Here is a 26669-nt window from a genome sequence, read left to right as displayed (position 1 = left end):
AACAGGAGGACAGGGTAACAGGAGGACAGGATAACAGGAGGACAGGGTAACAGGAGGACAGTATAACAGGAGGACAGGATAACAGGAGGACAGGAGGACAGTATAACAGGAGGACAGGGTAACAGGAGGACAGGAGGACAGTATAACAGGATAACAGGAGGACAAGGTAACAGGAGGACAGGAGGACAGGGTAACAGGAGGACAGGGTAACAGGAGGACAGGATAACAGGAGGACAGTATAACAGGAGGACAGTATAACAGGAGGACAGGAGGACAGTATAACAGGAGGACAGGGTAACAGGAGGACAGGAGGACAGGATAACAGGAGGACAGGAGGACAGGAGGACAGGAGGACAGGGTAACAGGAGGACAGGAGGACAGTATAACAGGAGGACAGGGTAACAGGAGGACAGTATAACAGGAGGACAGGATAACAGGAGGACAGTATAACAGGAGGACAGGGTAACAGGAGGACAGTATAACAGGAGGACAGTATAACAGGAGGACAGAGTAACAGGAGGACAGTATAACAGGAGGACAGTATAACAGGAGGACAGAGTAACAGGAGGACAGTATAACAGGAGGACAGTATAACAGGAGGACAGAGTAACAGGAGGACAGTATAACAGGAGGACAGGGTAACAGGGGGACAGTATAACAGGAGGACAGAGTAACAGGAGGACAGTATAACAGGAGGACCGGGTAACAGGGGGACAGTATAACAGGAGGACAGGGTAACAGGGGGACAGGAGGACAGGAGGACAGAGTAACAGGAGGACAAAGGGACAAGATAACTGGAGGACAGAGCAGGACAGGACAACAGGATAAAAGCAGGACAGGATAACAAGAGGACAGCTGTTCTGTTCACCTGCGTTTGTCGTCCCCGTCGTCAGGCATGGAGATGGCCAGACACTCATCCATGTGACCATGGAACAGTCTGAGGACTTGACCACCGGCCAGGAAGCCTGTAAGGAACAACAACACACAGTCTGAGGACTGGACCACCGACCAGGAAGCCTGTAGGGAACAACAACACACAGACTGTACTCTCCAGGGTGAATCCTAAGGTGAGTTACCCTCAGCCAGCTCGCAGCCTGAACACACAGGGTTCATGTTCCATAGAGTCTGCATGAAGGACGCATCCACCATCAGATCACCACTGGCATAGGACAAATGCTGTAGAGAGAGAGAGATAGAGATAGTGATAGACAGAGAGACAGAGAAAGAGAGAGAGAGAAAGAGATAGACAGAGAGAGAGAGAGAGAGACAGAGAGACCGAGAAAGAGAGAGAGAGAGCGAGACAGAGAGAGACAGAGAAAGAGAGAGAGAGAAAGAGCGAGAGACAAAGACAGAGGGAGACAGAGAGAGAGAGAAAGAGCGAGAGACAAAGACAGAGAGAGAGACAGAGAGAGAGAGAGAGAGAGTGAGAGTGAGAGACAAAGACAGAGAGAGACAGAGACAGAGAGAGAGAGACAGAGCGAGAGACAAAGAGACAGAGAGAGAGAGAGAGAGAGAGAGAGAGGGAGAGAAAGACAGAGAGGGAGAGGGAGAGAAAGACAGAGAGGGAGACAGAGAGAGACAGAGAGAGAGAGACAGAGAGAGGGACAGAGAGAGACACACAGAGAGAGAGAGTGATCAGATCAGTCACACCAGAGGACATCCAATAGGTTTTCCAATAAAAAAGACAGAGGAGGTGAGGTGATGGAGCGATAGAGAGATGGACAGATGAGATGGAGACGAGGTGATGGAGCGATAGAGAGATGGACAGATGAGATGGAGACGAGGTGATGGAGCGATAGAGAGATGGAGACGAGGTGATGGAGCGATAGAGAGATGGACAGATGAGATAGAGACGAGGTGATGGAGCGATAGAGAGATGGACAGATGAGATGGAGACGAGGTGATGGAGCGATAGAGAGACGGACAGATGAGATGGAGATGAGGTGATGGAGCGATAGAGACATGGACAGATGAGATGGAGACGAGGTGATGGAACGATAGAGAGATGGACAGATGAGATGGAGACGAGGTGATGGAGCGATAGAGAGATGGACAGATGAGATGGAGACGAGGTGATGGAGCGATAGAGAGACGGACAGATGAGATGGAGACGAGGTGATGGAGCGATAGAGAGATGGAGACGGGGTGATGGAGTGATAGAGAGATGGACAGATGAGATGGAGATGAGGTGATGGAGCGATAGAGATGGAGACGAGGTGATGGAGCGATAGAGAGATGGACAGATGAGATGGAGATGAGGTGATGGAGCGATAGAGATGGAGACGAGGTGATGGAGCGATAGAGAGATGGACAGATGAGGTGATGGAGCGATAGAGAAACGGACAGATGAGATGGAGACGAGGTGATGGAGTGATAGAGAGATGGACAGATGAGATGGAGACGAGGTGATGGAGCGATAGAGAGATGGACAGATGAGATAGAGATGAGGTGATGGACAGATATAGAGATGGAGACGGGGTGATGGAGCGGTAGAGAGATGGACATATGAGATGGAGACGAGGTGATGGAGCGATAGAGAGACGGACAGATGAGATGGAGACGAGGTGATGGAGCGATAGAGAGATGGACAGATGAGATGGAGACGAGGTGATGGAGCGATAGAGAGATGTACAGATGAGGTGATGGAGCGATAGAGAGATGGACAGATGAGGTGATGGAGCGATAGAGAGATGGACAGATGAGATGGAGACGAGGTGATGGAGCGATAGAGAGATGGACAGATGAGATGGAGACGAGGTGATGGAGCGATAGAGAGATGGACAGATGAGATGGAGACGAGGTGATGGAGCGATAGAGAGATGTACAGATGAGGTGATGGAGCGATAGAGAGATGGACAGATGAGGTGATGGAGCGATAGAGAGATGGACAGATGAGATGGAGACGAGGTGATGGAGCGATAGAGAGATGTACAGATGAGGTGATGGAGCGATAGAGAGATGGACAGATGAGGTGATGGAGCGATAGAGAGATGCGCAGATGAGATGGAGACGAGGTGATGGAGCGATAGAGAGATGGAGACGAGGTGATGGAGCGATAGAGAGATGGACAGATGAGATGGAGACAAGGTGATGGAGCGATAGAGAGATGGAGACGAGGTGATGGAGCAATAGAGAGATGGGCAGACTAGGTGATGGAGCGATAGAGAGATGGACAGATGAGATGGAGCGATAGAGAGATGGACAGATGAGATGGAGACGAGGTGATGGAGCGATAGAGAGATGGAGACGAGGTGATGGAGGTTCTTACAAGGTATCTCTCTGAGGAGACGCTGACCAGGATGAGGTCATCTCCTACCCTGACCTTCTCTCCCTCTGACCTCTGTTTGGACGCTGGGTGAATCGTCCACCAACACGCCTCGCCTAGGGGGAGACACACACGTTTATTTCACATTGTTTCATCGGGGAAGTCTACAAGGAACATGTTATCTTAGTAAAGACCTCTAGTCCATACCTACGCAGTCTTCTTGCAGGCCCACATCGAAGGACAGCTTATCTGTTAGTGACCGAGACGTCGTCAGGCAGCTCAGATACTAAGAAGGAGAGTGAGACACAGAGAGAGAGAGAGAGCAGAGTGAGATATTCCTCAGATACTGTAGACCAGGTATCCCCAAACTACGGTACACACACCCCCCCAAGGGTACACGCACCCCCCCAAGGGTACACGCAATGCCGTCGAGGGGTACCAAATTAAAATGTGATTCCCATTTTATAAAAAATATATATATACTGTATGTGAGAGTGGATTCTCGGCCCTCACTAGCATGAAAACTAAATACAGGCACATGGAAAATGATTCAAGACTGAGACTCTCTCCAATACAATCCAACATTACAGAGTTATGTGTATCCTTTCAAGCACACCCTTCTCATTGGGGTGGCAGGGTATCCTAGTGGTTAGAGCGTTGGACTAGTAACCGGAAGGTTGCAAGTTCAAACCCCCGAGCTGACAACGTACTAATCTGTCGTTCTGCCTCTGAACAAGGCAGTTAACCCACTGTTCCTAGACCAGTTAACCCACTGTTCCTAGACCAGTTAACCCACTAGACCAGTTAACCCACTGTTCCTAGGCTGTCATTGAAAATAAGAATTTGTTCTTAACTGACTTGCCTACTTAAATAAAGGTAAAAATAAAAAAAACCTGTGGTGAGTCATTGTCACGCCCTCACCATAGAGAGCCTCTTTTATTCTCTATGTTGGTTAGGCCGGGGTGTGACTAGGGGGTGTTTATCTAGGTTATCGTATGTTTATGTTGACCTGGTATGGTTCCCAATCAGAAGCAGCTGTTTAGCTGTTGTCTCTGATTGGGGATCATATTTAGGCAGCCATTTCCCCCACTGTGTTTTGTGGGATCTTGTTTGTGTGTAATGGCCAGTGAGTATTCCATGACTTCACCTTTTGTCTCTGATTGGGGATCATATTTAGGCAGCCATTTCCCCCACTGTGTTTTGTGGGATCTTGTTTGTGTGTAATGGCCAGTGAGTATTCCATGAAACACAGTGGGGGAAATGGCTGCACTTCCCACAAGTCAGGTTGTGACAAAAACTCACACTCATTCTTATGTTTAATAAATGTATCGTATAGTGTGTGTGTGGCAGGCTTACAATGATGGCAAAAAAACAACATTTGAGAGTGCGCTGACCCTGGTGCTAGAGGGGGTACAGCTGACCCTAGTGCTAGAGGGGGTACAGCTGACCCTGGTGCTAGAGGGGGTACAGCTGACCCTGGTGCTAGAGGGGGTACAGCTGACCCTACTGCTAGAGGGGGTACAGCTGACCCTGGTGCTAGAGGGGGTACAGCTGACCCTAGTGCTAGAGGGGGTACAGCTGACCCTAGTGCTAGAGGGGGTACAGCTGACCCTGGTGCTAGAGGGGGTACAGCTGACCCTGGTGCTAGAGGGGGTACAGCTGGAGGGTGAATGTTTGAAGGGGTACGGGGACTAACCACTGATATAGACTGAAGAGGCAGAGTAAATAACACAAACAAGAAGGATGCATGTGGGAGATCACAAGAAGATAAGGGAGAGATGGAGTCTCATTCCAAAGAGAAACAGCGAGAAAGAGAAAGAGAGAGAGAGAAACAGAGAGAGAGAGACAGACAGACAGACAGAAAGAGAGACAGACAGAAAGAGAGAGAGAGAAACAGAAAGAGAGAGAGAGAAACAGAGAGACAGAGAGACAGACAGACAGACAGACAGACAGACAGACAGACAGACAGACAGACAGAAAGAGAGAGAGAGAAACAGAAAGAGAGAGAGAGAAACAGAGAGACAGACAGACAGACAGACAGACAGACAGACAGACAGACAGACAGACAGACAGACAGACAGACAGACAGACAGACAGACAGACAGACAGACAGACAGACAGACAGAAAGAAAGAGAGAGAGAGAGAGACAGACAGACAGACAGACAGACAGACAGACAGACAGACAGACAGACAGACAGACAGACAGACAGACAGACAGACAGACAGACAGACAGACAGACAGACAGACACAGACAGACAGACAGACAGACAGACAGACAGACAGACAGACAGACAGACAGACAGACAGACAGACAGACAGACAGACAGACAGACAGACAGACAGACAGACAGACAGACAGACAGAGAAGGAGAGAGAGAGAGAAACAGAGAGAGACAGACAGACAGTCAGACAGACAGACAGACATACAGACAGACAGACAGAAAGAGAGAGAAGGAGAGACGGTTCTCACCATGCTAGAGTGGTAGTGTCTGAGCAGGATAGCATGGCCGTACAGCAGCGTGCGGTGGCCTCCTCCTTGGGATGACTGGGGACAGAGCGGACACACACACAGGGTTAACTGACTGCACTAACACATTGTCTACAGAGGAAGGCCTTGCCTCCTCCAGCTCAAAGAGTCAGGATCTGTGAGGGGTAACTGGATCTCCTTCGCATATGAAAGACAAAAACAACCAAGAAGAGATATTGTTGAAAAATATTATTGAGCATCTCTTCTTCACATATCATATCCACAACTAACACTGACACCCAGAGGTACAATGACACCCAGAGAGAGAGAGAGGTACACTGACACCCAGAGAGAGAGAGAGGTACACTGACACCCAGAGAGAGAGAGGTACAATGACACCCAGAGAGAGAGAGAGGTACACTGACACCCAGAGAGAGAGAGGTACACTGACACCCAGCGGTACAATGACACCCAGAGAGAGAGAGGTACAATGACACCCAGAGAGAGAGAGAGGTACAATGACACCCAGAGGTACAATGACACCCAGAGAGAGAGAGAGGTACAGTGACACCCAGAGAGGTACAGTGACACCCAGAGAGAGAGAGGTACAGTGACACCCAGAGAGAGAGAGAGGTACACCAAGAGAGAGAGAGAGGTACAGTGACACCCAGAGAGAGAGAGGTACAGTGACACCCAGAGAGAGGTACAGTGACACCCAGAGAGAGAGAGGTGCACTGACACCCAGAGAGAGAGAGGTACACTGACACCCAGAGAGAGGTACAGTGACACCCAGAGAGAGAGAGATACAGTGACACCCAGAGAGAGGTACACTGACAGCCAGAGAGAAGTACAGTGACACCCAGAGAGAGAGAGAGGTACACTGACACCCAGAGAGAGAGAGGTACACTGACACCCAGAGAGAGGTACACTAACACCCAGAGAGAGGTACAGTGACACCCAGAGAGAGAGAGGTACACCCACAGAGAGAGAGAGGTGCAGTGACACCCAGAGAGAGAGAGGTACAGTGACACCCAGAGAGAGGTACACTGACACCCAGAGGGAGAGAGGTACAGTGACACCCAGAGAGAGAGAGAGAAGCACAGTGACACCCAGAGAGAGAGAGGTACAGTGACACCCAGAGAGAGAGAGAGGTACAGTGACACCCAGAGAGAGAGAGAGGTACACCCAGAGAGAGAAAGAGAGGTACAGTGACACCCAGAGAGAGAAAGAGAGGTACAGTGACACCCAGAGAGAGAGAGAGGTACACCCAGAGAGAGAGAGGTACAGTGACACCCAGAGAGAGAGAGGTACACCCAGAGAGAGAGGGGTACAGTGACACCCAGAGAGGTACACTGACACCCAGAGAGGTACAGTGACACCCAGAGAGAGAGGGGTACAGTGACACCCAGGGAGAGAGAGGTACAGTTACACCCAGAGAGAGAGGGGTACAGTGACACCCAGAGAGAGAGAGAGGTACAGTGACACCCAGAGAGAGAGGGGTACAGTGACACCCAGAGAGGTACACTGACACCCAGAGAGGTACAGTGACACCCAGAGAGAGAGGGGTACAGTGACACCCAGGGAGAGAGGTACAGTTACACCCAGAGATGTACAGTGACACCCAGAGAGAGAGAGAGAGAGGTACAGTGACACCCAGAGAGAGATAGGTACAGTGACACCCAGAGAGAGAGAGGTACAGTGACACCCAGAGAGAGAGGGGTACAGTGACACCCAGAGAGAGAGAGGTACAGTGACACCCAGAGAGAGAGGTACAGTGACACCCAGAGAGAGAGAGGTACAGTGACACCCAGAGAGAGAGAGGTACAGTGACACCCAGAGAGAGAGAGGTACACCCAGAGAGAGAGAGAGGTACAGTGACACCCAGAGAGAGAGAGGTACACTGACACCCAGAGAGAGGTACACCCAGAGAGAGAGAGGTACAGTGACACCCAGAGAGAGATGTACAGTGACACTCAGAGAGAGAGAGGTACAGTGACACCCAGAGAGAGAGGTACAGTGACACCCAGAGAGAGAGAGGTGCAGTGACACCCAGAGAGAGAGAGAGGTACAGTGACACCCAGAGAGAGAGAGAGGTACAGTGACACCCAGAGAGAGAGGGGTACAGTGACACCCAGAGAGGTACACTGACACCCAGAGAGGTACAGTGACACCCAGAGAGAGAGGGGTACAGTGACACCCAGGGAGAGAGGTACAGTTACACCCAGAGAGAGAGGGGTACACCCAGAGAGAGAGAGGTACAGTGACACCCAAAGAGAGAGAGGTACACTGACACCCAGAGAGAGGTACACCCAGAGAGAGAGAGGTACAGTGACACCCAGAGAGAGAGGTACAGTGACACTCAGAGAGAGAGAGGTACAGTGACACCCAGAGAGAGAGGTACAGTGACACCCAGAGAGAGAGAGGTGCAGTGACACCCAGAGAGAGAGAGAGGTACAGTGACACCCAGAGAGAGAGAGAGGTACAGTGACACCCAGAGAGGAGAGAGGTACACTGACACCCAGAGAGAGAGAGGTACACTGACACCCAGAGAGAGAGAGAGAGAGAGGTACAGTGACACCCAGAGAGAGAGGTACAGTGACACCCAGAGAGAGAGAGAGGTACAGTGACACCCAGAGAGAGAGAGAGGTACAGTGACACCCAGAGAGAGAGGTACAGTGACACCCAGAGAGAGAGAGGTACACCCAGAGAGAGAGAGGTACAGTGACACCCAGAGAGAGAGGTACAGTGACACTCAGAGAGAGAGAGGTACAGTGACACCCAGAGAGAGAGGTACAGTGACACCCAGAGAGAGAGAGGTGCAGTGACACCCAGAGAGAGAGAGAGGTACAGTGACACCCAGAGAGAGAGAGAGGTACAGTGACACCCAGAGAGAGAGAGAGGTACAGTGACACCCAGAGAGAGAGGTACACTGACACCCAGAGAGAGGTACACCCAGAGAGAGAGAGGTACAGTGACACCCAGAGAGAGAGGTACAGTGACACTCAGAGAGAGAGAGGTACAGTGACACCCAGAGAGAGAGGTACAGTGACACCCAGAGAGAGAGAGGTGCAGTGACACCCAGAGAGAGAGAGAGGTACAGTGACACCCAGAGAGAGAGAGAGGTACAGTGACACCCAGAGAGAGAGAGGTACACTGACACCCAGAGAGAGAGAGGTACACTGACACCCAGAGAGAGAGAGAGAGAGAGGTACAGTGACACCCAGAGAGAGAGGTACAGTGACACCCAGAGAGAGAGAGAGGTACAGTGACACCCAGAGAGAGAGAGAGGTACAGTGACACCCAGAGAGAGAGGTACACTGACACCCAGAGAGAGAGAGAGGTACAGTGACACCCAGAGAGAGAGAGAGGTACAGTGACACCCAGAGAGAGAGAGAGGTACAGTGACACCCAGAGAGAGAGAGGTACACCCAGAGAGAGAGAGGTGCAGTGACACCCAGAGAGAGAGAGAGAGATACAGTGACACCCAGAGAGAGAGAGATGTACACCCAGAGAGAGAGAGAGAGATACAGCGACACCCAAAGACGGAGTAAACGCATAAAAGTGTTACAACCAATCACATCCCATCATATGATCTGCCACATAAAAGCACAACAATTACAGATAATATTAAACCTACCTTTTCTCAACATCCAGCAAGATTTCAAACAAGAAAACAGAATTAGTGTTGTCGTTATTTAAACGAATTGTCATAATAACAAATCCCCCACAACACCACCATCAGTAGTGTATTGATTAGCTAGTCTAGTGAGAGGAGATCAATTCAGTCATCTGATCCCAGATCTGTGTGTGCTGCCTTGCCAATTCATAGGAGTCAGTTGGCAAAACAACACATTCTTTAGTCCCAGGCTGAAATAGTGTGGGCCTCAGATCCCTGGGTTAAATCAAACTCAATCTAGAATGATCTATTTCAATAAGACCAGTGGAGTGGGTGGGTATGGGAGGTGGGAGGGACAGGTGTGACAGGTCAAACCAGGCTGGGGGAAGGGGGTGGGGGGGTTTATGATATTAAGGGTATTGGCCTAGCCAGAAAATTCCTCCTTTGGGGGGTGTCATGTAACCCTTCCTTGCCTCTTGCCCCCCGACACAGTCATTCGGGACTCTCCCGGACCAGCTGGGCTGCATGCCATGCTATTCTCATCACCAACCTGACCAGGCTTCAGCTAAAACAAGCTAACTAACATGGTTCTGTCTGGAAAGGCTTCAGCTACAACTAGCTAACTTACATGGTTCTGTCTGGAAAGGCTTCAACTAAAACAAGCTAACTAACACGGTTATGTCTGGACAGGCTTCATCTACAACTAGCTAACTAACTAAAACGGTTATGTCTGGAAAGGCTTCAGCTACAACTAGCTAACTAACATGGTTATGTCTGGAAAGGCTTCAGCTACAACTAGCTAACTAACTAAAACGGTTATGTCTGGAAAGGCTTCAGCTACAACTAGCTAACTAACATGGTTATGTCTGGAACAGCTTCAGCTACAACTAGCTAACTAACTAACACAGTTATGTCTGGAAAGGCTTCAGCTACAACTGGCTAACTAACACAGTTATGTCTGGAAAGGCTTCAGCTACAACTAGCTAACTAACTAATACAGTTTTCTGTCTGGAAAAGTCAGGCTTCAGCTACAACTAGCTAACTAACTAACACAGTTTTCTGTCTGGAAAAGTCAGGCTTCAGCTACAACTAGCTAACTGACACAGTTTTCTGTCTGGAAAGACCAGGCTTCAGCAACAACTAGCTAACTAACTAACACGGTTTTCTGTCTTGAAAGACCAGGCTTCAGCTACAGCTAGCTAACTAACACAGTTCTGTTTGGAAAAGTCCGGCTTCAGCTACAACAATCTAACTAACAAGGTTCTGTTTGGAAAGGCTTCAGCTACAACTAGTTAACTAACTAACACGGTTTTCTGTCTGGAAAGGCTTCAGCTACAACTAGCTAACTAACATGGTTATGTCTGGAAAGGCTTCAGCTACAACTAGCTAACTAACTAAAACGGTTATGCCTGGAAAGGCTTCAGCTACAACTAGCTAACTAACATGGTTATGTCTGGAAAGGCTTCAGCTACAACTAGCTAACTAACTAACACGGTTATGTCTGGAAAGGCCAGGCTTCAGCTACAACTAGCTAACTAACTAATACTGTTCTGTCTGGAAAGGCTTCAGCTACAACTAGCTAACTAACTAATATTGTTCTGTCTGGAAAGGCTTCAGCTACAACTAACTAGCTAACTAACACGGCTCTGTCTGGAAAGGCTTCAGCTACAACTAGCTAACTAACTAATACAGTTCTGTCTGGAAAGGCTTCAGCTACAACTAGCTAACTAACTAACACGGCTCTGTCTGGAAAGGCTTCAGCTACAACTAGCTAACTAACTAATACAGTTCTGTCTGGAAAGGCTTCAGCTACAACTAGCTAACTAACTAACACGGTTCTGTCTGGAAAGGCCAGGCTTCAGCTACAACTAGCTAACTAACATGGTTCTGTGTGGAAAGGCTTCAGCTACAACTAGCTAACTAACTAACACGATTCTGTCTGGAAAGGCTTCAGCTACAACTAGCTAGCTAACTAACACGGCTCTGTCTGGAAAGGCTTCAGCTACAACTAGCTAACTAACTAATACAGTTCTGTCGGGAAAGGCTTCAGCTACAACTAGCTAACTAACTAACACGGCTCTGTCTGGAAAGGCTTCAGCTACAACTAGCTAACTAACTAATACAGTTCTGTCTGGAAAGGCTTCAGCTACAACTAGCTAACTAACTAATACAGTTCTGTCTGGAAAGGCTTCAGCTACAACTAGCTAACTAACTAATACAGTTCTGTCTGGAAAGGCTTCAGCTACAACTAGCTAACTAACTAATACAGTTCTGTCTGGAAAGGCTTCAGCTACAACTAGCTAACTAACTAACACGGCTCTGTCTGGAAAGGCTTCAGCTACAACTAGCTAACTAACTAACACGGCTCTGTCTGGAAAGGCTTCAGCTACAACTAGCTAACTAACTAATACAGTTCTGTCTGGAAAGGCTTCAGCTACAACTAGCTAACTAACTAGCACGGTTCTGTCTGGAAAGGCCAGGCTTCAGCTACAACTAGCTAACTAACATGGTTCTGTGTGGAAAGGCTTCAGCTACAACTAGCTAACTAACTAACACGATTCTGTCTGGAAAGGCTTCAGCTACAACTAGCTAGCTAACTAACACGGCTCTGTCTGGAAAGGCTTCAGCTACAACTAGCTAACTAACTAACACGATTCTGTCTGGAAGGCCCAGGCTTCAGCTACAACTAGCTAACTAACTAATACTGTTCTGTCTGGAAAGGCTTCAGCTACAACTAGCTAACTAACTAATACAGTTCTGTCTGGAAAGGCTTCAGCTACAACTAGCTAACTAACTAACACGGCTCTGTCTGGAAAGGCTTCAGCTACAACTAGCTAACTAACTAACACGATTCTGTTTGGAAAGGCTTCAGCTACAACTAGCTAACTAACTAACACGATTCTGTCTGGAAAGGCCAGGCTTAACTAGCTAACTAACTAATACTGTTCTGTCTGGAAAGGCTTCAGCTACAACTAGCTAGCTAACTAACACGGCTCTGTCTGGAAAGGCTTCAGCTACAACTAGCTAACTAACTAATACAGTTCTGTCTGGAAAGGCTTCAGCTACAACTAGCTAACTAACTAACACGGCTCTGTCTGGAAAGGCTTCAGCTACAACTAGCTAACTAACTAATACTGTTCTGTCTTAAAGGCTTCAGCTACAACTAGCTAACTAACTAACACGGCTCTGTCTGGAAAAGTCAGGCTTCAGCTACAACTAGCTAACTAACACAGTTCACTTCACAAACACAGGACACTTCATGACTGGTGTCTCTAAAGGACACTTCATTACAGGTGTCTCTAAAGGACACTTCATTACAGGGGTCTCTAAAGGACACTTCATTACAGAGGTCTCTTTAGGACACTTCATTACAGGGGTCTCTTTAGGACACTTCATTACTGGTGTCTCTAAAGGACACTTCATTTAAGAGGTCTCTAAAGGACACTTCATTACAGAAGTCTCTAAAGGAAAATTCATTATAGGGGTCTCTAAAGGACACTTCATTACACGTCTCTAAAGGACAATTCATTACAGCGGTCTCTAAAGGACACTTCATTACACGTCTCTAAAGGACAATTCATTACAGAAGTCTCTAAAGGAAAATTCATTATATGGGTCTCTAAAGGACACTTCATTACACGTCTCTAAAGGACAATTCATTACAGCGGTCTCTAAATGACACTTCATTACACGTCTCTAAAGGACAATTCATTACAGAAGTCTCTAAAGGAAAATTCATTATAGGGGTCTCTAAAGGACACTTCATTACACGTCTCTAAAGGACACTTCATTACAGAGGTCTCTGTCCTAAAGAGACCCCCACTTCATTACAGGGGTCTCATTAGGACACTTCATTACTGGTGTCTCTGAAGGACACTTCATTATAGGTCTCTAAAGGACACTTCATTACTGGTGTCTCTAAAGGACACTTCATTACTGGTGTCTCTAAACGATACTTCATTACAGAGGTCTCTAAAGGACACTTCATTACAAGGGTCTCTAAAGGACTCTTCATTACAGGTCTCTAAAGGACACTTCATTACAGAAGTCTCTAAAGGAAAATTAATTATAGGGGTCTCTATAGGACACTTCATTACAGGGGTCTCTATTGGACACTTCATTACAGGGGTCTCTATAGGACATTTCAATACAGGAGTCTGTAAAGGACACTTCATTACAGGTCTCTAAAGGACACTTCATTACAGGGGTCTCTAAAGGAGACTTCATTAGAGAGGTCTCTAAAGGACACTTCAATACAGGTATCTAAAGGACACTTCATTACAGGGGTCTCTATAGGACACTTCATTACAGGGGTCTCTAAAGGACACTTCATTACAGGTCTCTAAAGGACACTTCATTACTGGTGTCTCTAAAGGACACTTCATTACAGGTCTCTAAAGGACACTTCATTACTGGTGTCTCTAAAGGACACTTCATTACAGGTCTCTAAAGGACACTTCATTACAGGTCTCTAAAGGACACTTCATTACAGGTCTCTTAAAGGACTGTTCATTACAGAGGTCTCTAAAGGACACTTCATTACTGGAGTCTCTAAATGACACTTCATTACAGGTCTCTAAAGGACACTTCATTACAGGTCTCTAAAGGACACTTCATTACAGAGGTCTCTAAAGGACACTTCATTATAGGTCTCTAAAGGACACTTCATTACAGAGGTCTCTAAAGGACACTTCATTACTGGTGTCTCTAAAGGACACTTCAGTACAGGTCTCTAAAGGACACTTCATTACAGGTCTCTAAAGGACACTTCATTACAGGTCTCTAAAGGACACTTCATCACAGGTCTCTAAAGGACACTTCATTACAGGGGTCTCTGAAGGACACTTCATTACAGGTCTCTAAAGGACACTTCATTACAGGTCTCTAAAGGACACTTCATTACAGGTGTCTCTAAAGGACACTTCATTACAGGTCTCTAAAGGACACTTCATTACTGGTGTCTCTAAAGGACACTTCATTACAGGTCTCTAAAGGACACTTCATTACAGGTCTCTTAAAGGACTGTTCATTACAGAGGTCTCTAAAGGACACTTCATTACTGGAGTCTCTAAATGACACTTCATTACAGGTCTCTAAAGGACACTTCATTACAGGTCTCTAAAGGACACTTCATTACAGAGGTCTCTAAAGGACACTTCATTATAGGTCTCTAAAGGACACTTCATTACAGAGGTCTCTAAAGGACACTTCATTACTGGTGTCTCTAAAGGACACTTCAGTACAGGTCTCTAAAGGACACTTCATTACAGGTCTCTAAAGGACACTTCATTACAGGTCTCTAAAGGACACTTCATTACAGGTCTCTAAAGGACACTTCATTACAGAGGTCTCTAAAGGACACTTCATTACAGAGGTCTCTAAAGGACACTTCATTACATTGGTCTCTAAAGGACACTTCATTACATTGGTCTCTAAAGGACACTTCATTACAGAGGTCTCTAAAGGACACTTCATTACTGGGGTCTGTAATGTGTGTGTGTGCAGGACTCTCTCTATGATAGGAGTGGAAGGAAGTTATAATAGTGCTTCATGAAATGGAACCTAGAGGCTTTCATAATCAAGCCTTATGGCCAGGGGGCTTTCCTCACCATGCCCTATGGCAAGGTGGCTTTCCTCACCATGCCCTATGGCAATGGGGCTTTCCTCACCATGCCTTATGGCCAGGGGGCTTCCCTCACTTTGCCCTATGGCAATGGGGCTTTCCTCACTGTGCCTTATGGCCAGGGGGCTTCCCTCACCATATCCTATGGCAAGGGGGCTTTCCTCAACATGCTTTTTGGCCAGGGGGCTTTCCTCACCATGTCTTATGGTCAGGGGGCTTTCCTCACCATGCCTTATGGTCAGGAGGCTTTCCTGGTCAGGGGGCTTTCCTCACCATGCCTTATGGTCAGGGGGCTTTCCTCACCATGCATCAAAACAGAGAGAACCAGCAGGTGTACTGACAACACTGTTTTAGAGGGGTACGGGATGGGTTGGGAGGGGTACGGGACAGGTTGGGAGGGGCTGGAGAAAGGACTGGGATGTGAATGGTAACTTTTTACAGCACTATTTCATGAATTCACTAGGACAACCTGTGGGCTGAGAATATACTCTCAGGAGGTAGGGAGAGGAGGTGAGGGGAGGAGAGGAGTGGGGGGTTGTGGTTTATGTGTCATGTAACAGGAAATGAGACACGTATGTTCAGAGAACAATGACTGTAGGGCAGAGACGTACCCATTTGTCCAAATCCACTGCCTGTGGTTGGCAGGGAGGGAGGGAGGGAGGGAGGGAGGGAGGGAGGGAGGGAGGGAGGGAGGGAGTAAGACACAAAACACAGCAGTAACTACAACAGGTATTTATATTTAAATGGTTCTACCGTGTCCTGGTTCTGCTCCTGGTGTGGGTGGGACTTTTGTTTGGCATGCATACTCTACACTCTTACAAAATAAGGTGCTTAAAGGGTTCTGGCCTGTTCCCATAAGATAACCCTTTTAAGAACTCTTTTTGGTTCCAAGTAGAACCCTTTTTGGTTCCAAGTAGAACCCTTTTTGCTTCCAAGTATATCTCTTTTTAGTTCCATGTAGAACCCTTTTTGGTTCCAAGTAGGACTCTTTTGGGTTTCATGTATAACGCTCCGTGGAAAAGGTTATACATGGAACCCAAAAAAGTCCTACTTGGAACCAAAAAGGGTTCTTTATGGAACCAAAAAGGGTTCTACATGGAACCAAAAAGGGTTCCACTTAGAACCAAAAAGGTTTCTACATGGAACTAAAAAGAGATATACTTGGACGCAAAAAGGGATCTACTTGGAACCAAAAAGAGTTCTACATGGAACCAAAAAGGGTCCCACTTGGAACCAAAAAGGGTTCCACTTGGAACCAAAAATGGTGCTACATGGAACCAAAAATGGTGCTACATGGAACCAAAAAGAGTTATACTTGGAACCAAAAAGGGTTCCACTTGGAACAAAAATGGTTCTACATGGATCCAAAAAAGAGACTTGGAACCAAAACGGGTTCTACATGGAACCAAAAATAGTTCTACTTGGAACCAAAAAGGGTTCTACATTAAACCAAAAAGGGTTGTACATTAAACCGAAAAGGGTTCTACATTAAACCAAAAATAGTTATACTTGGAACCAAAAAGGGTTCTACTTGGAACCAAAAAGAGTTCTACTTGGAACCAAAAAGGGTTCTACTTGGAACCAAAAAGGGTTCCACTTGGAACCAAAAAGGGTTATACTTGGAACCAAAAAGGGTTCCACTTGGAACCAAAAAGGGTTCTACATGGATCCAAGAGTCCTACTTGGAACCAAAAACCAGAAAGGGTTCCCCTATGGAGACAGCCGAATAACCCTGCTGAAACCTTGTTTTCTGAGTGTATGATACTTCAATGTAAAAGTGTTTCTGTGTTGACCGTGGCCTTCTCAAAGACAGTAGAAAGGAAAGTGGCGTCGTGATGTGTGGTTGAGTGAATTATATGGTAATGATAGAAAATACCGAAATACATGGAGATAGTACTGTTCTGTGGGTGGAGGCTGTACTGTTCTGTGGGTGGAGGCTGTACTGTTCTGTGGGTGGAAGCTCTGTGGGTGGAAGCTCTGTGGGTGGAAGCTCGGTGGGTGGAAGCTCTGTGGGTGGTGGTGACATTATGGAGAGGGAAACAGGTGGGGAAGATCAAACAGGAGAATAAGGTATCATGTCTCCCAACAAAGTAAGAAACAACAGTCTCTCAGCATCTAATCTCCAGTGTCCCTCCACACCTCTCTCTCTCTCCCTCCCTCCCTCCCTCCCTCCCTCCCTCCCTCCCTCCCTCCCTCCCTCCCTCCCTCCCTCCCTCCCTCCCTCCCTCCCTCCCTCCCTCCCTCCCTCCGTATGGGACCCCTACCTCACTCATGTCCACGGTGTTAGCCAGCATCTCCTGCAGCGCACGTACAGACAGGGACTGTTCCAGGACGAAGGCACAGATGGCCAGATCTGGTGGACAGTTCTGGAAGGGTCAGAGGTCAGAAGTTTGAACAGACACTTTTAACATAACTTGTTCTAAACATTTGTATATTTTGTATTTGTATATTTACATACTCTTCTACAACATCAAAAACGTTGGTATCTTAATTTGACTCCTAAGTACTGTAAGTGGTTAAAGATTTTGGAAATACAATTGATTTTTACATGTCAGTCTCGTTATGTTCTCTCCGTTGCGCGAGGCATGTGAGATGGTATTTTGAGTCGTGCGTTTCCGTACCTGAGCGTTGGACGTGGTCTCCAGGTAACATAGTCGATTCCCGAAGCCCTCACAGGCCAGACACAGTTTGATCTGCTCCTTCAGGACAGAAGCAGTGCACTGTAGCACCACCTGGTCATCCTGTAGAGAGAGAGAGAAATAGTATATTTACCCTGGCTCTGATCCTAGCTCTGACCCTGACCTTTGCCCTCACCCTAACCCAGTGCACTGTAGCACCACCTGGTCATCCTGTAGAGAGAGAGAGACATAGTTCGGATATACAGTATATTTACCCTAACCCTAACCCTGACCCTGACCTTTGCCCTGACCCTAACCCTAGCTCTGACCCTGACCTTTGCCCTAACCCTAGCTCTAACCCAGTGCACTGTAGCACCACCTGGTCATCCTGTAGAGAGAGAGACATAGTTCGGAAATACAGTATATTTACCCTAACCCTGATCCTAGCTCCTAACCCTAGCTCTGACCCTGACCTTTGCCCTGACCCTAACCCTAACCCATTGCACTGTAGCACCACCTGGTCATCCTGTAGAGAGAGAGACATAGTTCGGAAATACAGTATATTTACCCTAACCCTGATCCTAGCTCCTAACCCTAGCTCTGACCCTGACCTTTGCCCTGACCCTAACCCTAGCCCTAACCCATTGCACTGTAGCACCACCTGGTCATCCTGTAGAGAGAGAGACATAGTTCGGAAATACAGTATATTTACCCTAACCCTGATCCTAGCTCCTAACCCTAGCTCTGACCCTGACCTTTGCCCTGACCCTAACCCTAGCCCTAACCCATTGCACTGTAGCACCACCTGGTCATCCTGTAGAGAGAGAGACATAGTTCGGAAATACAGTATATTTACCCTAACCCTGATCCTAGCTCCTAACCCTAGCTCTGACCCTGACCCTGACCTTTGCCCTGACCCTAACCCTAGCCCTAACCCATTGCACTGTAGCACCACCTGGTCATCCTGTAGAGAGAGAGACATAGTTCGGAAATACAGTATATTTACCCTAACCCTGATCCTAGCTCCTAACCCTAGCTCTGACCCTGACCCTGACCTTTGCCCTGACCCTAACCCTAGCCCTAACCCATTGCACTGCAGCACTACCTGGTCATCCTAGAAACACAGAGAGAGACACACAGTCTGGATATATACTGAAATTCAGCAGACACACCATTAGACTCTGTTACCATTCATAGAGCTCTTTGTACCAGTAGACTCTGTTACCAGTCATAGAGCTCTTTGTACCAGCAGACACACCAGTAGACTCTGTTACCAGTCATAGAGCCCTTTGTACCAGTAGACTCTATTACCAGTCATAGAGCTCTTTGTACCAGTAGACTCTATTACCAGTCATAGAGCTCTTTGTACCAGTAGACTCTGTTACCAATCATAGAGCTCTTTGTACCAGTAGACTCTGTTACCAGTAGACTCTGTTACCAGTAGACTCTGTTACCAGTAGACTCTGTTACCAGTCATAGAGCTCTTTGTACCAGTAGACTCTGTTACCAGTCATAGAGCCCTTTGTACCAGTAGACTCTGTTACCAGTCATAGAGCTCTTTGTACCAGTAGACTCTGTTACCAGTAGACTCTGTTACCAGTCATAGAGCTCTTTGTACCAGTAGACTCTGTTACCAGTAGACTCTGTTACCAATCATAGAGCTCTTTGTACCAGTAGACTCTGTTACCAGTAGACTCTGTTACCAGTCATAGAGCCCTTTGTAACAGTCATAGAGCTCTTTGTACCAGTAGACTCTATTACCAGTCATAGAGCTCTTTGTACCAGTAGACTGTTACCAGTCATAGAGCTCTTTGACAGACAGCTGTTAGGAGAGACTAAGATCTTTGTCACCTACGGTACTCTACTTGTCACCTGGTCTCCTGGTGTGGTGACAGGTCTGCTAACAGCCCCTCACAATGGGCTGGAGCTAATAAATACCACACACACACTCTGCAGCCAGAATCCTAACAGTCACAATGCTAACAGACCTTCATTATCTCTCCATCAATCATTCTCTCTCTCTATCCTTCATTCTCTTGTTCTGCCCTGTTAACGTTTCTGTGTAGTGACAGGCGATGACCTAGTGTTTTGGACAGGTGATGAATTACAGGGACTTTGATGTCCGGATAGTAGGAAGGAGGAGGTCATAGAGAGAGAGAGAGAGAGAGAGAGAGGGAGGGAGAGAGAGAGTCATTACTCTACCAGCATTCTGTGCTATAGCTGTAGTATGATATAATAGGCCAATACGTGATGCGGATCTGTGACCTCGTCATAATGCCCTCTCCTCTTCTGCTCCTTCCCCTCCTCCTCCGCTCCTCCTCCTCTTCCTCCTCCTCCTCCTCCTCCTCCTCCTCCTCCTCCTCATCTCCTCTCTACCCAGAAGCCTCTCTGCTGTTCCTCTGGCTCCACAGCACAACACACTACCTCCTCTCCTCTCCTCTCTACCCAGAAGCCTCTCTGCTGTTCCTCTGGCTCCACATCACAACACGCTATCCCCTCTTCCCCTATTAGGCTCTCATCTATCTTTCTTTAGCCTAGATACGTCTCCTCTGTCCTGTCCTCTCACCTCCAGCTCTGAAGAAAGTAGAGAAACCAGGACTACAGTTTAACATCAACCTTCCTCCTCTCCTCCAATACAACATCAACCTTCCTCCTCTCCTCCAGGAGTACAGTACAACATCAACCTTCCTCCTCTCCTCCAGGAGTACAGTACAACATCAACCTTCCTCCTCTCCTCCAGGACTATAGTACAACATCAACCTTCCTCCTCTCCTCCAGGACTACAGTACAACATCAACCTTCAACCTCTCCTCCAGGAGAACATCAACCTTCTTCCTCTCCTCCAGTACACCATCAACCTTCTTCCTCTCCTCCAGTACACCATCAACCTTCTTCCTTTCCTCCAGGACAACATCAACCTTCCCCCTCTCCTCCAGGACAACATCAAACTTCCTCCGCTCCTCCAGGACAACATCAACCTTCCTCCTCTCCTCCAGGACAACATCAACCTTCCCCCTCTCCTCCAGGACAACATCAAACTTCCTCCGCTCCTCCAGGACAACATCAACCTTCCTCCTCTCCTCCAGGACAACATCAACCTTCCTCCTCTCCTCCAGGACTATAGTACAACATCAACCTTCCTCCTCTCCTCCAGGACTACAGTACAACATCAACCTTCAACCTCTCCTCCAGGAGAACATCAACCTTCTTCCTCTCCTCCAGTACACCATCAACCTTCTTCCTTTCCTCCAGGACAACATCAACCTTCCTCCTCTCCTCCAGGACAACATCAACCTTCCACCTCTCCTCCAGGACGATAGCACAACATCAACCTTCCACCTCTCCTCCAGGAGTACAGTACAACATCAACCTTCCTACTCTCCTCCAGTACTTCATCAACCTTCCTCCTCTCCTCCAGTACAACATCAACCTTCCACCTCTCCTCCAGGAGTACAGTACAGCATCAACCTTCCTCCTCTCCTCCAGTACAACATCAACCTTCCTCCTCTCCTCCAGGACAACATCAACCTTCCACCTCTCCTCCAGGACAACATCAACCTTCCACCTCTCCCCCAAGACAACATCAACCTTCCACCTCTCCTCCAGGAGTACAGTACAACATCAACCTTCCTCCTCTTCTCCAGTACAACATCAACCTTCCTCCTCTCCTCAAGTACAACATCAACCTTCCACCTCTCCTCCAGGACAACATCAACCTTCCACCTCTCCCCCAGGAGTACAGTACAACATCAACCTTCCACCTCTCCTTCAGGAGTACAGTAAAACATCAACATTCCTCCTCTCCTCCAGTACAACATCAACCTTCCACCTCTTCTCCAGGACAACATCAACCTTCCACCTTTCCTCCAGGACAACATCAACCTTCCACCTCTCCTCCAGGAGTACAGTACAACATCAACCTTCCTCCTCTCCTCCAGTACAACATCAACCTTCCATATCTCCTCCAGGACAACATCAACCTTCCACCTCTCCCCCAGGAGTACAGTACAACATCAAATTTCCACCTCTCCTTCAGGAGTACACTACAACATCAACCTTCCACCACTCCTCCAGGACAACATCAACCTTCCACCTCTCCTCCAGGAGTACAGTACAACATCAACCTTCCTCCTCTCCTCCAGTACAACATCAACCTTCCACCTTTCCTCCAGGACAACATCAACCTTCCACCTCTCCTCCAGGACAACATCAACCTTCCACCTTTCCTCCAGGACAACATCAACCTTCCACCTCTCCTCCAGGACAACATCAGCCTTCCACCTCTCCCCAGGAGTACAGTACAACATCAACCTTCCACCTTTCCTCCAGGAGTACAGTACAACATCAACCATCCTCCTCTCCTCCAGCACAACATCCGTTATGCTATACCTCTGCTAGTCTGCTGGTCTAACTCATAACTAATTGTGTATCAATTAGAACAGAGACCGACTGGATCGCAGAGAAGCAAAACAGGCCTTTTTAAAGTGGAGACAGAATGCTCCTCCTACTAATTCTAGCTGAACATTTTGTCTGGGACAAAAGACAATGACTGTGTAAAAACAGAGGCTGAACTGGGCCAGAAGTAGATCTCCCATGTTGTGTGTCTATGTGAGTGGGGTGGTAGTGGGATGGTGGTAGTGGGTGGTAGTGGGGTGGTAGTGAGGTGGTAGTGGGGTGGTGGTAGTGGGGTGGTGGTGAGGTGGTAGTGGAGTGGTAGTGAGGTGGTAGTGGGGTGGTAGTGGGGTGGGTAGTGAGGTGGTAGTAGGGTGGTAGTGAGGTGGTAGTGGGGTGGTAGTGGGGTGGTAGTGAGGTGGTAGTGGGTGGTAGTGAGGTGGTAGTAGTGGGGTGGTAGTGGGGTGGTAGTGAGGTGGTAGTGGGTGGTAGTGAGGTGGTAGTGAGGTGGTAGTGGGTGGTAGTGGGGTGGTAGTAGTGGGGTGGTAGTGGGATTGTAGTGAGGTGGTAGTGTGGTGGTGGGAGTGGGGGTGGTAGTGGGGTGGTAGTGAGGGTAGAGGTGGTAGTGAGGTGGTGGTGGTGAGGTGGGGTTGGTAGTGGGTGTGGTAGTGGGTGGTGGTAGTGGAGGTGGTAGTGGGGGTGGTAGTGGGGTGGGTGGTAGTGGGTGATGTAGTGAGGTGCATTGGGGTGGTAGTGAGGTGGTGGTGAGGTGGGGGTGAGGGTGGTGAGTGAGGTGTGGTAGTGGGGTGGTGGTAGTGGGGTGGTAGTGGGGTGGTAGTGGGGTGGTGGTAGTGGGGTGGTAGTGGGGTGGTAGTGGGGTGGTAGTGAGGTGGTAGTGGGGTGGTAAGTGGGGGTGGTAGTGTGGTGGGTAGTGGGGTGGTAGTGAGGTGGTGGCAGTGGGGGTGGTAGTGGGGTGGTAGTGAGGTGTTAGTGGGGTGGTAGTGGGGTTGTAGTGAGGTGGTGGTAGTGGGGGTGGTAGTGAGGTGGTAGTGGGGTGGTAGTGGGGTTGTAGTGAGGGTGGTGGTAGTGGGGTGGTAGTGAGGTGGTAGTGGGGGTGGTAGTGAGGTGGTAGTGGGGTGGTTGGTTATGTGGGTGGTAGGTGAGGTGGTATGGGGTGGTAGTGGGGTGGTAGTGTGGTGGTAGTGAGGTGGTAGTGGGGGTGGTAGTGGGGGTGGTAGTGGGGTGGTGGTGAGGTGGTAGTGGGGTGGTAGTGGGGTGGTAGTGGGGTGGTAGTGAGGTGTAGGGGGGTGGTGGGTAGTGGGGGGTAGTGGGGTGGTAGTGAGGTGGTAGTGTGGTGGTAGTGGGGTGGTAGTGGGGTGGTGTGAGGTGGTAGTGGGGTGGTAGTGGGGTGGTAGTGGGGTGGTGGTGAGGTGGTAGTGGGGTGGTAGTGGGGTGGTAGTGGGGTGGTGGTGAGGTGGTAGTGGTGTGGTAGTGTGGTGGTAGTGGGGTGGTAGTGGGGTGGTAGTGGGGTGGTAGTGAGGTGTTAGTGGGGTGGTAGTGAGGTGGTAGTGGGTGGTAGTGAGGTGGGTAGTGGGGTGGTAGTGGGGTGGTGGTAGTGGGGTGTTAGTGAGGTGGTAGTGGGGTGGTAGTGGGGTTGTAGTGAGGGGGTGGTAGTGGGGTTGTAGTGAGGTGGTGGTAGTGGGGTGGTAGTGAGGTGGTAGTGGGGGTGGTAGTGGGGTTGTAGTGAGGTGGGTGGTAGTGGGGTGGTAGTGAGGTGGTAGTGGGGTGGTAGTGAGGTGGTAGTGGGGTGGTGGTAGTGGGTGGTAGTGAGGTGGTAGTGGGGTGGTAGTGGGGTGGTAGTGAGGTGTAGTGGGGTGGTAGTGGGGTGGTAGTGAGGTGGTTGGGGGTGGTAGTGGGGTGGTAGTGAGGTGGTAGTGTGGTGGTAGTGAGATGGTAGTGGGGTGGTAGTGGGTGGTAGTGAGGTGGTAGTGTGGTGGAGGTAGTGGGGGTGTAGTGGGGTGTAGTGGGGTGGTAGTGAGGTGGCAGTGGGGTGGTAGTGAGGTGGTGGTGAGGCGGGTAGTGAGGTGGTAGTGAGGTGGTGGTGGTGGGTGGTAGTGGGGTGGTGTAGGGGTGGTAGTGGGGGTGGTGGTAGTGGGGGTGGTAGTGGGCCGGGGGGGGAGTGGGGTGGTAGTGAGGTGGTAGTGAGGTGGTGGTAGTGGGTGGTAGTGAGGTGGTAGTGTGGTGGTAGTGGGGGGTGGTGTAGTGAGGTGGTAGTGTGGTGGTGGTAGTGGGGGTGGTAGTGGGGTGTAGTGAGGTGGGGAGTGAGGTGTGGTGAGGTGGTGGTAGTGGGGTGGTAGTGGGGGTGGTAGTGGGGTGGTGGTAGTGAGGTGGTGTGGGGTGGTAGTGGGGTTGTAGTTGAGGTGGTGGTGGTAGTGGGGTGGTAGTGAGGTGGTGGCAGTGGGGGTGGTATGGGGTGGTAGTGGGGGGTGGTAGTGGGGTGGGGGTGTAGGTGGGTGGGGTGGCAGTGGGGGGTGGTAGTGGGGTGGTAGTGAGGTGGTAGTGGGGTGGTATGGGGGGTTTGTAGTGAGGTGGTGGTAGTGGGGGTGGTAGTGAGGTGGTAGTGGGGTTGTAGTGAGGTGGTGGTAGTGGGGGTGGTAGTGAGGTGGTAGTGGGGTGGTAGTGGGGTTGTAGTGAGGTGGTGGTAGTGGAGTGGTAGTGAGGTGGTAGTGGGGTGGTAGTGAGGTGGTAGTGGGGTGGTGGTAGTGGGGGTGGTAGTGAGGTGGTAGTGGGGGTGGTAGTGGGGTGGTAGTGTGGTGGTAGTGAGGTGGTAGTGGGGTTGGTAGTGGGTGGTGGTAGTGGGGGGTGGGGTGGTGAGGTGGGTATGGGTGGTAGTGGGTTGTAGTTGAGGTGGTGGTAGTGGGGTGTAGTGAGTGTAGTGGGGGGTGGTAGGGGGTGGTAGTGAGGTGGTAGTGGGTGGTGGTAGTGGGGTGGTAGTGAGTTGGTAGTGGGGGTGGTAGTGGTGTGGTAGTGTGGTGGTAGTGAGGTGGTAGTGGGGTGGTAGTGGGGTGGTAGTGGGGTGGTGGTGAGGTGGTAGTGGGGTGTAGTGGGGTTGTAGTGAGGTGGTGGTAGTGGGGTGGTAGTGAGGTGGTAGTGGGGTGGTAGTGGGGTTGTAGTGAGTGTGGTAGTGGGTGTAGTGAGGTGGTAGTGGGGTGGTAGTGAGGTGGTGGCAGTGGGGGTGGTAGTGGGGTGGTAGTGAGGTGGTAGTGGGGGTGGTAGTGGGGTTGTAGTGGGGTGGTGGTAGTGGGTGGTATGGGGTTGTAGTGAGGTGGTAGTGTGTGGTAGTTGGGTGGTAGTGGGGTGGTGGTGAGTGGTAGTGGGTGGTAGTGGGGTGGTAGTGGGGTGGTAGTGGGGTGGTAGTGAGGTGGTAGTGGGGTGGTGGTAGTGGGGTGGTAGTGGGGTTGTAGTGAGGTGGTAGTGTGGTGGTAGTGGGGTGGTAGTGGGGTGGTGGTGAGGTGGTAGTGGGGTGGTAGTGGGGTGGTAGTGGGGTGGTGGTGAGGTGGTAGTGGGGTGGTAGTGGGGTGGTGGTGAGGTGGTAGTGTGTGGTAGTGTGGTGGTAGTGGGGTGGTAGTGGGGTGGTAGTGGGGTGGTGGTGAGGTGGTAGTGGTGTGGTAGTGTGGTGGTAGTGGGGTGGTAGTGGGTGGTAGTCGGGTGGTAGTGAGTGGTAGTGGTGGTAGTGTGATGGTAGTGAGGTAGTGGTAGTGGGGGTGGTAGCTGGGGTGGTAGTGAGGAGGTAGTGGGGTGGTAGCGGGGGTGGTAGTTGAGGTGGTAGTGAGGTGGTAGTGAGTGGTGGTAGTGGTGGTAGTGGGGTGGTGGAAGTGGGGGTAGTTGAGGTGGTAGTGGGGGTGGTAGTGGGGTTGTAGTAGGTGGTGGTAGTGGGTGGTAGTGAGGTGGTAGTGGGGTGGTAGTGAGGTGGTAGTGGGTGGTGGTAGTGGGGTGTTAGTGAGGTGGTAGGTGGGTGTAGTGGGTGGTAGTGGGGTGGTAGTGAGGTGGTAGTGTGGTGGTAGTGTGATGGTAGTGAGGTAGTGGTAGTGGGGGTGGTAGCTGGGTGGTAGTGAGGAGGTAGTGGGGGTGGTACGGGGTGTAGTGAGGTGGTAGTGAGGTGGTAGTGAGGTGGTGGGTAGTGGGGTGGTGGAAGTGGGGTGGTAGTGAGGTGGTAGTGGGGTGGTAGTGGGGTTGTAGTGAGGTGGTGGTAGTGGGGTGGTAGTGAGGTGGTAGTGGGGTGGTAGTGAGGTGGTAGTGGGGTGGTGGTAGTGGGGTGGTAGTGAGGTGGTAGTGGGGTGGTAGTGGGGTGGTAGTGAGGTGGTAGTGGGGTGGTAGTGGGGTGGTAGTGAGGTGGTTGTGGGGTGGTAGTGGGGTGGTAGTGAGGTGGTAGTGTGGTGGTAGTGAGATGGTAGTGGGGTGGTAGTGGGTGGTAGTGAGGTGGTAGTGTGGTGGAGGTAGTGGGGGTGGTAGTGGGGTGGTAGTGAGGTGGCAGTGGGGTGGTAGTGAGGTGGTGGTGAGGCGGTAGTGAGGTGGTAGTGAGGTGGTGGTGGTGGGGTGGTAGTGGGGTGGTGGTAGTGGGGTGGTATGGGGTGTAGTGGGGTGGTGGTAGTGGGGTGGTAGTGGGGTGGTAGTGAGGTGGTAGTG

At 49.7% G+C, this 26669-nt stretch overlaps 1 protein-coding gene across 1 annotated transcript in view; it reads right to left on the bottom strand.

Moving 5' to 3' along the window:
* ryr1b (ryanodine receptor 1b (skeletal)) overlaps nt 1-26669 on the bottom strand; it is a 151516-nt gene that overhangs the window by 101119 nt on the left and 23728 nt on the right. Inside the window, exons 2-8 of the mRNA XM_031795344.1 lie at nt 17595-17714; nt 17238-17339; nt 5738-5812; nt 3473-3551; nt 3269-3381; nt 1077-1176; nt 869-965 (exon numbers count right to left, since the gene is read on the bottom strand). Of these exons, the coding sequence (XP_031651204.1) occupies nt 869-965; nt 1077-1176; nt 3269-3381; nt 3473-3551; nt 5738-5812; nt 17238-17339; nt 17595-17714 (686 nt within the window). The remainder of the gene's footprint in view (nt 1-868; nt 966-1076; nt 1177-3268; nt 3382-3472; nt 3552-5737; nt 5813-17237; nt 17340-17594; nt 17715-26669) is intronic.

The sequence above is a fragment of the Oncorhynchus kisutch genome, linkage group LG18, assembly GCF_002021735.2.
Source record: "Oncorhynchus kisutch isolate 150728-3 linkage group LG18, Okis_V2, whole genome shotgun sequence".
NCBI classification, from domain to species: Eukaryota; Metazoa; Chordata; class Actinopteri; order Salmoniformes; family Salmonidae; genus Oncorhynchus; species Oncorhynchus kisutch.
The sequence above is the reverse complement of the archived record's forward strand: the minus strand, read 5'-3'. Positions and strand labels throughout refer to the sequence as shown.